General features: G+C 44.9%; 1 protein-coding gene across 3 annotated transcripts in view; it reads left to right on the top strand.

Annotated features, from left to right (window-relative positions):
• Positions 1-12,907, top strand: part of NOTCH2 (notch receptor 2) — an 89,482-nt gene that overhangs the window by 33,980 nt on the left and 42,595 nt on the right. For all 3 annotated transcript variants that reach the window (XR_014616373.1, XM_084211165.1, XM_084211164.1), the window contains exons 6-8: positions 9,676-9,909; positions 10,691-10,846; positions 12,251-12,439. Coding sequence is in view for 2 of the 3 variants with exons in the window: in XM_084211165.1 (XP_084067291.1) it covers positions 9,676-9,909; positions 10,691-10,846; positions 12,251-12,439 (579 nt within the window). In the remaining variant the exon portion in view is untranslated. The remainder of the gene's footprint in view (positions 1-9,675; positions 9,910-10,690; positions 10,847-12,250; positions 12,440-12,907) is intronic.

The following is a 12,907-nucleotide window of genomic DNA, read 5'->3' as shown; positions in this document are numbered from 1 at the left end:
AGCTTGGTTTAAAAATGATTCTGTTGACCTGACCTGTGCAGCTTTGGGTCTAGAAAGATGTCTTGGGTGCCTGAGTGATTACCAGTACTAAATGCTGTCAGTGCTTCTGTTTTTCTTGTCTGTCTAAGAAAGACTCCTGCTCCCCTGGAAAGTCTGCGGTGTTTTAGAGGCTCACCATGAATTTTTTTGGCCCAAATCGTGTTTCAGGAGCAGTGCACAGCACAGATCAAGATTTGTGCCCTCCATGGGGTTCAATCTTAGGCACAGTTGGCTGCATCAGAAGCTGTGGGCTGAGCCTCTGGCTTTGGGGGACGCTGTGCCCACTCTGCAGTGGGTTTTGGAAGATCTCCATGACGTTCTAGTGCTTCAGATGCAGCCTTGGCCTGCTCACTCCCTCTCATTATTTCTGCCCCGTGGCTGGGAAGGCGAGACTCCCATGGCAGTTGTATTTATTTAGGCTTTGTTTTCCCCTGAAAAGAGGGCTCCAGTGAGCTGGATATTTTAAAATTGAGGTGACCTATGTCTCTAAGGGAAGCACAGTGTGCTAACAGCTGACTCCACCAAAGAGCCCCAGCACTGGGAGCCACCTTCAGCAGCAAATGTTTGTCTTGAGCAGAAAAGCTCTTCAGGCTGCAGGGCTGTGCTTTTTAATTAACATAGCTGTTAGCTTGGTCATATGCTCTTAAACACGAGCACAAGGGTTACTTTTTCTGCAGAGCTTTAGGCAGGAATTTTCAAAGAGGGGTGTTAAGGGTTCGATTCCTGTTTAATTAAAGTAATATTTGCTCCCTGCCTTGGTTTTCTTTGAAACTCTCAGTCTTAAATTCTGGGCAGACGTGACTTTTCTTTTCTAAGAAGAGGGATAAACATCTAAAGGCTAATATGTAACATTTTAATTTAAGATCATTTACTCTGTTATTTTGTTTTTTAAAACTTTCTTTGCCAAATACCACTTTCCTCAGCTTCTGTGTCACCAAAGTACACAGTGACAAGTCATCTTACTTTAGTGTTCCAAAAAATGCTGCCTTGGAGTACTTAGAGGCCCAAAATGTCTGTACATTTATCATCCATGTCACCTATTGTCAGAGTTAGTTCCTCTGTACTGACTCTGACAGTAGGTGACATGGATGATAAATATTGAACATGCCAGTCTCCTAAATCATTAAATATACATCCTTGCTATTTTACAGAGAGTGTTGATGGTTATGTGCCAGAGAGCTCTGTCAGGGCTGTTCTCTTGTCCCTGCTGGTGATCCCAGATGATGTCCCAAGACCTTTGTGTGAGCTCAGGCAGGCTGGGTGACACTGCCATGAGAAGTGCAGTCACCTTCCCCAGCAGTGCAGCAGTGATCAGCTTCCTGGTGCTTTTCCAGGCTTTATTAAAAAGCAGAGTGGCCTCTTTGGTGCTGCTTTTCATTTCCAAGCCTTGGGTGGGAGGCAGCAGTAATAAAACACCTGAGGTGTTATTGAACAGCTGAGCTGATCTGATGACAGAGTGGCAGCATCCAGCCTCTTCCCTCTCACCTTCGGTGCCTTTCCAGCTGGGGAGATACTGCTGGCAGTCAGATGTGCCAAATGATCTCTGATGGAGATGTCCTTGGGTTTTCAGTACCCCTTTTATGGGCTTGGCACTAAAACAAGATGGGCCAGACCCCTCTGGTGAGGCTGGGCTGGTGGATGTCTGCTGGGAGAGCAGACTAATGGGTAACAGTTGTTACATCTCCAGTTTCTGGCAGTTCCTGTCCCTTCCCTTGTACTTAAAATGAGGTGATTTGTCTTTGGGCAATTACTGAAGATGGGTTGCTGAGATAGCTTGAGAATATGAAGCTTTCATTGTAAGTTTTGGCTCCTGCTGTCAAATTTTTTTTTTGCCCTTGCAGATCTTTTCACTTGTTTGGTATTTCCCTGATTCACTGGATTTTCCAGAGGAGGTAAAGAGGAGGACAGAGCAGAGAGTAGCTTGGTGATGTGTGTTCCCTGTGGGTTACTTCTCTGTCCTGCTGCTGTCCCCAGTCACTTCACCTGCCACCACCATATTAAACCAGCCTGTCATTAGTGCATCAGTTTTAATGAATTTTTAATGAATTGTGTTCTGATCATTTGTACTGCTGCCTCTGAAGAGCTTGGTCAGGACTGCTCTCTCTACCCAGTAGTCTGTGGGGAGTGATTTAGGGCAGCATTTAATGGATCAGGCCGTGCATAAGTCCCTTAAAGCCCAGAGTTTTGTATTTGGGGCTTGTAAAATCCCTTGTAAAAGCCCATTAGTTCCACTGCATGCTTCCCAGTGTGGTTATGAAATTAAACTCTTTTCTCTACCATATTAGCCTAAAATAAACACAGATGCTTGCTCTGCTCATTACAATTATAGATTTGTCTTCAAGGGTTCAAATTCTATATTAAGCTATTAAATTTTATCATTTTTGATGGTATTTGACATCTTTTTGAGATCAAATGGAAGCAAAACCAAAACCCCAAGCACCTGAGGTTTGGGAAGGGCTGCTGCTCCCTTGCTGCCCTGAAAGAAAGATGCTGTGAGATCCTGGGGAAGGAGCACATTTTTGAGAGCTGAGATGCTTGTTCTTTAGAAAACTCCTAAAAAGGGAAAATAGTTGGCATCAGTCCTTTTTTTCTGGAGGAACTACTGTAAAACTTAAGCAGGGAAGACCTTTACTAAACAAGTTGCAGCTCTGGCAGGTGGAAGCAGTGCAGTCCGTGGAATTCTGTCTGCCCCTGAAGCCATCCTTGGAGATGAGAGCATCAGTCTCATGTGTTGGATTGCCTGCAGGGAGCTGTGGAGGTGCCTTTGTTGAAGGCTCTGGAATTTGGATGTGATCTGGGCATCACCCTTGAGATCCCTTTCAGTATTGCCTGTTTATTGCTCAGGACCTTTTGGTCTGGAGAAGTTTGCAGTTCTCTGCTTGGAGGTACCCAATAAAGCAGATTATGTAAACAATCAAATATTTTCTTTTGTAGACCTTGCCATGTGCTGCATCTTCCCTGCAATATCTGATGCATTACTCTTTATTAGCTCTCTTTGTGGGTAGCAATTCCTTTATAAATCTCCTAGGAAGTTCTCTCCAGTGCTCTGTCTGTGAACTCTGGCTCTTTTTCACTCAGAGGTGGTGGCTCCAGTGCTGCAGGATGTATTCCTGACTGGGGCTGTGCCATCCCCATTGCACCACCAGTGTTTGCATTAGTTATTGTTCCTTGCACTCAGGTGTCTGCTCAGTGGTGTTTGTTTTGCTGATTAAAGCTGTGATTGAGCAGAGGTCCCTGCTGAGCTCTTCCAGGGAAGCTGGTGTTTCCTCCAGCAGTGCCTAACCCAAACCTTCTGCAGCAAGGCTGTTTGCCTTTGGATTTTGCTTGGCTTTTGTGCCTCCAGCCTTGCCTGCTGCTGCACTGCCCAGCAGCCTCACTTGGTCCAACCTGTCTGAAATCCTTGGCTTCCTCTTGGAGAAGAGAAATGTTATTATTTTGTTAAAGCCACCACTGCCTACTGTTTCATCACCTCCTAGGTCATTAATGAGACACTCCAGTGCCTGTGTGCATGAAGTGTTGCTGAACTATTTCAAGGAGCGTGGATAATTCTGTGGGTTAAAGATGGAACTGAATGTTTTTACAAATACACTCTTCAAAACCATGGGAGCTGGAGTATTTTTCATAGATACCATTTTCCCAGGTTCCATTTTTCAAAGGTTCCATGCAACTTTTCCCTTTCTGTTTGCTGAGGAGGCTCACACAGGAGCGTGAGGAAGCTGAGCTTGAGCTGCTGGGTGCATGTTGGGTTCCACTGTCAATGCAGACGTTTTTCTTGCATTACAAGGCAGAGCTGGACAGAGGAGTGTCCTTCTGCAGCCAGCAGTGGCCTGCCAGCTGGCACCCTGCAAATGCACACGTGTGGTTAGGGAGGAGAGAAACTGCAGGGTCCTCTGGAGTGTGGCACTGATGACCTTGTGCCACGATTAGATTTGGGCATGTATACAAATGCTGTTCCTTATCTCTTAGCCCCTTCTTGAGTCCTGATAAGATGCTGTTCACCTTCTCACTTAGGAGTCCTTTGAGACTTGGATTAAAAATGCAAACAGTTCTGTTGAGCCATGCTTTTTTGAGCTACACTGGTTGTATTGAGAACCCATGCAGCAATCTTTGGAATACTTTGTGAATTAAACTACTCTTTCAAAGAGTTTTTGTCTAGATCTGGTTTATAGTTCCCAGGTGGCCCTTTCAGGAGAGCCAGTGACCTCTTTCCTGTGTGCTGTATCTGAAATAAGTGACAAACTTCTTGGGCTACTGAGTGAGTGGATGATGGCATAAAAGCTTCTGGAAACCTGATGCTCCATTTCCAGTGGGTCTCTTTAAGACCCCAAGGACCAGTTTGTGATTCTCACCAAGTTCCTTTCCAGTATCACTAAACTTTTAAGATGTTCTGACTTCCAGTTCAGTCTGAGCCCAGTGCTGGGTGGTTGTGATTTTGAGAGAAATGGGATATTGCCCTCCCCTTCCAGCTCAGTTTTCAAGGAGCTGATTTTTTCGTTTTTCAAGGCACAGGAAAGTATTTGCACCCTTTGCCCTACAAAATGTTTTTAGTGATTAAGCTGTATTAGATCTGCTGTCAGGAGCTTTAGCCTCTGATACTCCAGCTGTGCATCAGCAGACTTTCCTGCTGTTAAGGGGCCAAGAAAATGTTCTCCTTTTTGGAAAGTCTGTTCTGCCAAAGATGAAGTCCTCTCCTTGAACTGTCTGAGGGTCCTGCAGGATCAATGCAGCTGGAATTGAGGTTAGTGCAAGCCCTCTGAGGTTGGGTAGGATCAGCTTTCTGGAGATGTCTGGTGCTGCTTTCCAGGATGGCTGTTTCACTGACTGCTTTGTTCAAACTAATGTTCCTCACTTTGGGTGTAGCATTGTTCTAATTTTGGGTGCTGCTTTACCTGTATAAATCAGGCTCTGTTTTCTTTCCAACATAAAGAAGGAGAAGGGTTGGCTGTTTCTCATCAGTGAGATCTGATACAACTACTGGAGGGAGGCCTTGAACCTGTGTCTGCCAAAAGAGAAGCTCCTGGAGTTCCTTGCAGTTCCTGAGGCTCTGAAAATGGGAGCAACCAAAGCAGCAAACGTGTCTGACTTACTCCCTATGGCTTTTCTGAGGGAGGGGAAATATGCAGGAAGTAACTTAGTTTCATAGTGGGCAAAAAGTGCTAAGAGTTGAATGCTGTTCCCTTTTTCTACTTCTAGTTTTCAATTTTGAAATACCCCATGGACTAGCTGTTTACTTTGTACAAGGTCACTTAGAACCTGAGTCGGCATTTTACTGATTTCCCAGGCTCTGCAACTGTCAAGGTCAGGCTAGGTTTTCATTACCTTCTTGGAGTAAGTTGTGTTTCCTTTCTTCTTGTCTTTTATGCATATGTTTCCACATTTCCATCAAAAATTTGTGCTGCAGGTATATTCACACTTCACTAGTTCAGCCTATGTTTGCCGTGTGTCTTTTGGAAATGTAATTGAAACTAGTGAGAGCACAAGGAAAGAAATACCTACACAAATGTGCAGCTGGATGAATTGGCATTGAGTAGTGGTGGCATTCAGGAGTGACTTGGGTTGTGGACATGTGTATTACACTGTGCAGCTTGTACAATCCAGAATGGACTTTGCCCTTGGAAGTTGAATTTCTGTTCTGTGAATGAAAGACGTGATTCTTCCTAAAACTCATAACAAGCAGAAAACAAGCTTGCCAACTACATGGCTACAAATAAATGTATTTATTTTGTTACAGTTAAGTCAAAGCAGTATCCCATAAGTAAATTGTTTCAGAAATGAGAACTCATCTAATTTGGTTTTAAATCTAACAAACCTCCCAGAGAGAAACCTTCAGTTAGGAACAAGGTCTTTTCATTAAAGTACTCAATAGTAAAATGCAATAGTTAATTGTTCATTTATGCCTCTTAATATATTGAATTGGATTTCCTTTGTTTTTAAAACAAATTGCATTGGGGTGCAGCTCTGATTCATATTCATCATTAAACACAAATACAATCGAATTGCAAAAGGGGCATTAGAAATTGGAGAAGCTGAGTGAGGACCAGATTCAAGGAGCTCAAATGTGGTATGTGTCTTTAAAATACAGTTCAAGTGCTTGAAGAAGTTTAAGCTCTGTTTTCTTCTCTTGTGGAGGCATTGATTGACCTTTTAAAAGTTTGTTTTAATTTAGGGCTGCAGAAAGATGGAATAGCCGAGAACATAGGGTTATTGCAAGGACATCAATGATGTCACTTGGTGCTGTCCTTTCTAGAAGTGGAGAGTGAGTACTTGTAAAAAAATACTGAAAAAAGGCCTAAGTGTTGGTATTACCAGTGACACTAAAATGGGAAGTCAGAACCAAGCCCTGATAGTTTATATGGGCAATTAGTTAGCCCGTCCTTGCCTAAAAAAAAAATCACAAACAACAATAAAAAACATCCCCCAACAGCAAAAAAGATACAAATTAAAAGCATGTACTCCCATGCTCAATCACCCTCACCAAAAGCCCAGAGAATGCTGCATCCTGCACGTGGGGCGATGCTGCATCCTGCACGTGGGGCGATGCTGCATCCTGCACGTGGGGCGATGCTGCATTTTGGACGTGGGGAGATGCTGCATCCTGCACGTGGAGTTCTGTCCAGCCAGTCAAAAGGCAAATGACTTTTTTGAGGCACCACAGCACCTGTGGGGTGCTGTGGCTGAAAACCTCTCCGTGCTTTGGTGGCAGCAGCTCGGGCTCAAAGGATGTGAGTGCTGCAAGGTTCCTCAGAGAGGGATCCTTTGATCTGGGCTGGGCCCCCTCCACGAACAGAAGGAAAATCACTTTTATAATAAGCAAATAAGGCCTTGATTATTTTTTCCTGAAGGGAGTGGATGGTGTTGGGCTGCCAGATACACGTGACTGCTCGGAGCCAGCCCCGGCTCTCTGACTCTTGCCAGGGTGGCCACTGATAAGGCAGCACTGAAAGCTCCTGAACAAACCACTTCTAGTGTGACAAATGCATGGTTGGCTTGTTCATAATGCACAGAGGTGTTTTACAGATAACAATAGCAAGGGATCGAGTTCTCCCCAACTCTTTCACTAAGCGAACCAGGAATTGAAGATTAATTCTGAAAACTCTACTGTAATTATCATTGCTGTCAAAATTTTGTTATGGTTTTCCAAGGGATAAAATTATTGTTGTGAAATAGTCCTACCAAAGAATGGAACATATGCACAGAACACAGTTGTGCAATGTATTCAACTTATTCTTTCAATAATAATTTCATTTCTTTGCCCCTAAGTGGGGGAAAAAAAAATCCAAATCTCACGGGATCAAAGGCTAGGATTTATCTAAGTATTTTGAAAACAAAAGGAATCATGAGGATAGTAGATGGAGATAGTTAAGTTTGAATGTTTTTGTGTGTTTACATTCCTGCTCAGGATCAATGTTTCAGTTTGGTGTATTGGAGGAGGGTGTGTCTGTGCTCTTGCATCACTATTTCTGTGCCATTAATAACCAATGTGACTTATCAACATCTGATAAGTATTTTTAATTTGGCAAGCCTGAATAAACTGGAGCCCAGCTGCATTGGCAGAGAAGACCTGTGGCCTGCTCTTGAATTTCTTATTCTTGGAATACGAGGGGAATTCCATGCAAATGTAAATGTGCAGCAGATATAGTAGCTGGGGAAGAGAAATCTTCTGGTAGAAGCACATTTCCTGAAGAGCCTTGACCCAAATAACAGAAAGGTGCTGGAAGCCAGTGAGAGAGGAGATGGTGTCAGCTGGGCAAGAAGGGAAGGTCACATCAGACAAATCAAATCTCACTCTCTGATAAAGGGCCATCTTCTGATGCTGTGTGCATCCTATCAATGTTTTAGGAAGGGTGGCAAAAGCAAGTTACCAAGAAGTGTTAAAAAAAAAAAATAAAAAAATTAGTCAAGCTTTCAGTGCTTAGAGAGTTTTTAATGTAACTGAAAGGAGACAAATAGTTTATCAAGAAGAAGATTGTGGACTGTGACCAGTGCTCTGTGGTTGCACATGTGTACCCATATGCCAGCCTGGGAAGAAATGAGCTGGTGCTCAGGAGGTTTTATCTGTTCAGGAAACCCAAAATTACTTGAAACTTCAGCTAAACAGTTTTGGCTTAAAAGTAAACTGTGCAGCTTTAATGGGGAAGATTAATAACTGTTGAAGCAAAATATTATTGCAAGTGGTAGGTTCTCCAGATTTTGATGTCAAAGCAAGATGGATTTCAGCAAAAAAATACTTCTCTAAATGTGAATTGCAGAGCTTTCCATAGATGTGACTCTAAAGTTCAGCATCCTCTGAAAATGATTTCATCCTTACTGGTCCTTTGGTCCTTTTCCTTAAATCTCCCTGAGAGTGTACATTTGTTTTGTTCTCTCTAATATCTCCAGTCATAAGAACAATTTTAGATTACTTATTTTGTTACTGAAAAAAAAGAAAAAATTTCTCAACAACCAAGAAACCCCCAAGTATTTGTGGTTGTCTGTACAATACCTGGGGCAAGGCAAATTAGTATTTCAGGTGGAAGAATTTTAAGAATTCTATTCTTCCCCACTGAGTAATCATCATGGAATAATTGTACGGGAAAGAAGTAAGTTCTCCTCACAAGTGGGACCTTGCTGCTGACCTGTTGCTGCTCCTTTGGCCAAGATTTTCTTGTCATGCCATCTTTTTTCTTAGTCCCCCTGGCCGCCCTGCAGGCAGCCCTTCATTCTTTTTGCTTCTCACCTCCTTGCAGATGTATCTGCAGTGTGCTGCAGGCTGCCTGCTGGCTCTTGCACTGCGCCTTTTTTAAGTCATTATTTTAAAGTCATTCTTTTAAAGTCATTGGCAGCCCAGCTCCTGCTTTGGAGCTGTTTAGGGATGCTGGTTGTGTTTTCCTGATTTGATGACAGCGCTGTGGAAGTTCTGGCGCTGGAGCATGCTGGAATTGAGGAGCAGCAGCTGGGGTTCCCTTTGGTGATGCTGTCTGTGTGAGAACCCCCGTGAGTCCGAGCACCTGAGGTGCCTTTAACCCCGCTCCTCTCTGCGCTCCAGAGCGGGAGCAACAGGGGTGGGACGGGCAGAGAGCAGAGAGCTCTGAAGCCAGCTCTTGGAACCTGTGGGTTATTGCACAGGGCTGGGTGCAGGGCCCTGCTGGGAGCTGCCAGCCACAGCTCAGAGCAGCCCCAGAGAGGGAGAGAGAAGTAAAGAGAGTGGGTAAGAGGATGAGAGAGCAAGGAAGAGTAAAGAGAGGGAAGTTCCCATTACAGGACCATAAATCTTCTCTGTGCTGAACATTCTAATTCTCACTAACCAATCTAGTACAAGATACAAATCCTACAGCATTTACATACAGCCTGTAAGAATCATCACATTACCAAACTGTGTTACATTTTAAACCCTAAAAACTCCTCTTTGGGCCCCCTCTGCCAAGCCAGTAGGGTCTGCTCTGCCCCTTGGAGCTGTCTGCAAGCAGAGGGTGTTGTTTGATCAGAAGGGAATTACCTTCAGCCAGCCAGACCATTGTTTTCCAGTTGTTCAGTATCTCAGGTATCTCAGAGCTTGCCTTCATTCCAATCTCGCTTACAGTTTCCATATTCTCAAAATCATTTGCCAAGCAATCATATTTATAAGTCTTTCCTGTTTCATCCTCCCCAACCCCCCAGGCCAGTTCTGCACCGAGGATGTGGATGAGTGCCAGCTCCAGCCCAATGCCTGCCAGAACGGGGGCACCTGCACCAACCACAACGGGGGCTACGCCTGCGTCTGCGTCAACGGCTGGAGCGGCGACGACTGCAGCAAGAACATCGACGACTGCTTCACCGCCTCCTGCGCCAACGGCTCCACCTGCATCGACAGGGTGGCTTCCTTCTCCTGCATCTGTCCAGAGGGGAAGGCAGGTGAGGGCACACGGCTTGCACAAGTCTGGCGCTTCCACGGAAGGTGCTCCCTTGTTTAGAGTGCGCGTGTTTATTCTACGCGCTTCGCCGCCGGGAGGAAAAGCAAGGGGCTGTTAAACCCCTCTAGCCTGGGAGAAAGAAGTGTTTGTGCCAGGCTAGAAGACAAACTTAGTACAGATTAGGTTGCAAGGAAGGATCTTTTTCTAGCCCTTAGCAGAATCTGTATTTGCTTGAGAAGTTGCACAGGAGTGTGGCTTGCTCTATGCCCTTTGTGATAATTACATGAATCCAGAAAGCAAATTTAGATATTTTTATGTGTTTGTCTTAGAATCTGGCCATCCTCACTGGTATAGTGAAAAATTTCTGGTTTAGGTTAGGTGAAGGTGTATCTCCTAACTCCATGGAAATAAAAGTGATCTGCATATCTGAATTAAAGTGAGCTTCATGTGCACCTTTTCAGATGTCAGAAAAAATATCATGCTGGTTTGATAGAAGAGTTAGTTAACTGCTCCAAGAATGAAATTTTGATAATGGTCAGCCATTTTTCTGCTTCAGAAGTGCTGGACACACCTCTAAAGTAACAGAATTTGTATTTAAATACGATGTTCTGTAAGCGTGTGATGAATTCCCTACTGTAGTTCATGAGCTCAAGCCTGTAAGGTATTGCTCAAGTTTCTCACTGTGAGAGTCTCCATCTGAAATAGCAGGACGCAGAATTTGTGTAAAATACAGCCTGACTGCTTCATCTCTCTATTTTAATAAACTCTGGATGCTTCCTCAGGTCTTCTGTGCCACTTGGATGATGCCTGTGTTAGCAATCCATGCCAGAAAGGTGCTCTCTGTGACACCAACCCTGTGAATGGAAACTACATCTGCACCTGTCCCCAGGGCCATAAGGGAGCAGACTGCACTGAGGATGTGGATGAATGTGCAATGGGTGAGTCCCTGTTTGCTCTCTGTGAGTGCAAGAATACACATTTTGCCATAGCTGCTCCACATCCTTGGGGCTCCTTTTGTCCCCTTCCATTTCAATATCTTTAGATGCATTTTAAACCTTGTGTGAGACTGGGGGCAAAGGGTTGAGCTGGAATAGTTGTCCATGTTTGAACTGGAAAATGAAAAGCAGGGGGATGCTTAAGCATTCTTCCTTGTGCAAGAGGGCTTTGGCACTGTGTGGGGAGTGCCTGCAAACAGATGTGATAATGAAGCTGTCCCTCAGAACTGCGGGGTGCAACGAGAGCGCTGCGGTTCGTGTGGGAGCTGTTGCAGCTACGGCCTCAGTAGGAATATATCAAGGCTGTTTGACAGCCAGAATATGGCTGGATCTTTTGAGTGCCTTCCAAGACTGGTGACCACGTGGGCTTTTAAAGCTGTAGTTCTCTGATAGCATGCTGTTGTGTTGTTTTGGGGATTAGCTGGACTCTTACAGACTTACTTACAGTTTTGTGAGTGCTCGTTCATGCTTCTAGAGAGCGATGCGTGAAGGTAATGCCTAAGCAGCACATGGAAGGGTTGGAAAGAAGCACTTCTTTGAATTTCATTCCTCAGTCTGCCTTGGACAAGAGTGCTGTTTCATTTTTGAAAACACAAGAAGGACAAGTTTGGCTGTTTGTGGCTGTGGCGGCATCTTGTCGGCCTCAGGAATGAAGTAAATGTAAAATGTGATCTGGAAATAAAGCCTTGAAAACATTATTAGTTCTCTAATTCCTGCTAGCTGATGCTTTTCTCTTAAGAACTGTCATTAGTAATATGGAGCAGTTACTCCTCTGGTCCCTGATGGTGACAGCAATCCTTTTTGCCCCTGACAGGCAAGAAACTGCCGCTGTTTTCTTCAGGGGCCTTTCCCCAGAAGGATGAACAGTCTTTCCCCAAATTATTTTCCAGAAAGCAATGCCCATGAAAAGACCACAACTAATAGAGAATTCTGTGGCTTTCCTGCTCTGGGGAGAGGTTTTCACAGAATCACAGAATAATGAGGCTGGAAGAGACCTCCAAGATCATCGAGTCCAACCCATGCCCTGACACCTCAACCAGACCATAGCACCAGGGGCCATGTCCAGGCTTTTATTAACACATCCAGAGATGGTGATTCCACCACCTCCCTGGGAAGAGCATTCCAGTGCTTTATTATTCTTTCTGTGAGAAATTTCTTCCTAATATCCAACCTGTCCCTTCCCTGACACAGCTTGAGGCTGTGTCCTCTGGCTCTGTCAGTGCTGCCCGGTGGGAGAGACTGACCCCACCTTTCTGCAGCCTCCCTTCAGGGAGCTGTAGAGAGCAATAAGAGAGAGAGAGCAATAATTTTGACACACACACGCTTGTGTCTTTCCTTTTCTTGCAGCAAACAGCAATCCGTGTGAGCACGCCGGGAAATGCGTCAACACCGAGGGCTCCTTCCACTGCGAGTGCCTGAAGGGCTACACAGGACCTCGCTGTGAGATGGACATCAACGAGTGCCACTCCAACCCCTGCCAGAACGATGCCACCTGCCTGGATAAAATTGGAGGGTTCACCTGTCTCTGTATGCCAGGTGAGGGGAGGCTCTGGCAAAGATGGGCGAGACCAGGAGGCAGAGCTCAGGGCGGGCTGCCAGCTCTGCTGGGGTGGAACACAAAGCTGCAGAGGGCTGGGGCTGAGTGGTGAGAGAGAGCCTGCTGTGGTGGCACCAGCCAGGAGGACCTGGCATTTGTGTGTGGGAGGGAGAAAGCAATTAGAGGGCTGAGAAAGAAACCGGTCTCTGCATCAGCAAGGAAGTCAGCCTGCTGGGCTGAGTATGTGTGAAAGTATTTGTTGCTGTAGCTGGTGAAGTGCATGTGCACAGTCATCTCTTCGGGAAAGCAAAGCAGGTGCAACCTTTAAAAGAGTGACTGAGTTTTGAGGTATGCATATGGCAATTTCTGATAATGGTGTTTGGGGTTTTTCTGTGCTTGAAATACCCCAAAAATGTGAGCTCCCGTTGAACTGAGGAAGTCCTTGTAAAAAAATCTACTTGATTGAA

The sequence above is a fragment of the Fringilla coelebs genome (genome assembly GCF_963513975.1).
Source record: "Fringilla coelebs genome assembly, chromosome: 9".
NCBI lineage: Eukaryota > Metazoa > Chordata > Aves > Passeriformes > Fringillidae > Fringilla > Fringilla coelebs.
This window is presented reverse-complemented; position numbering and strand designations above follow the sequence as displayed.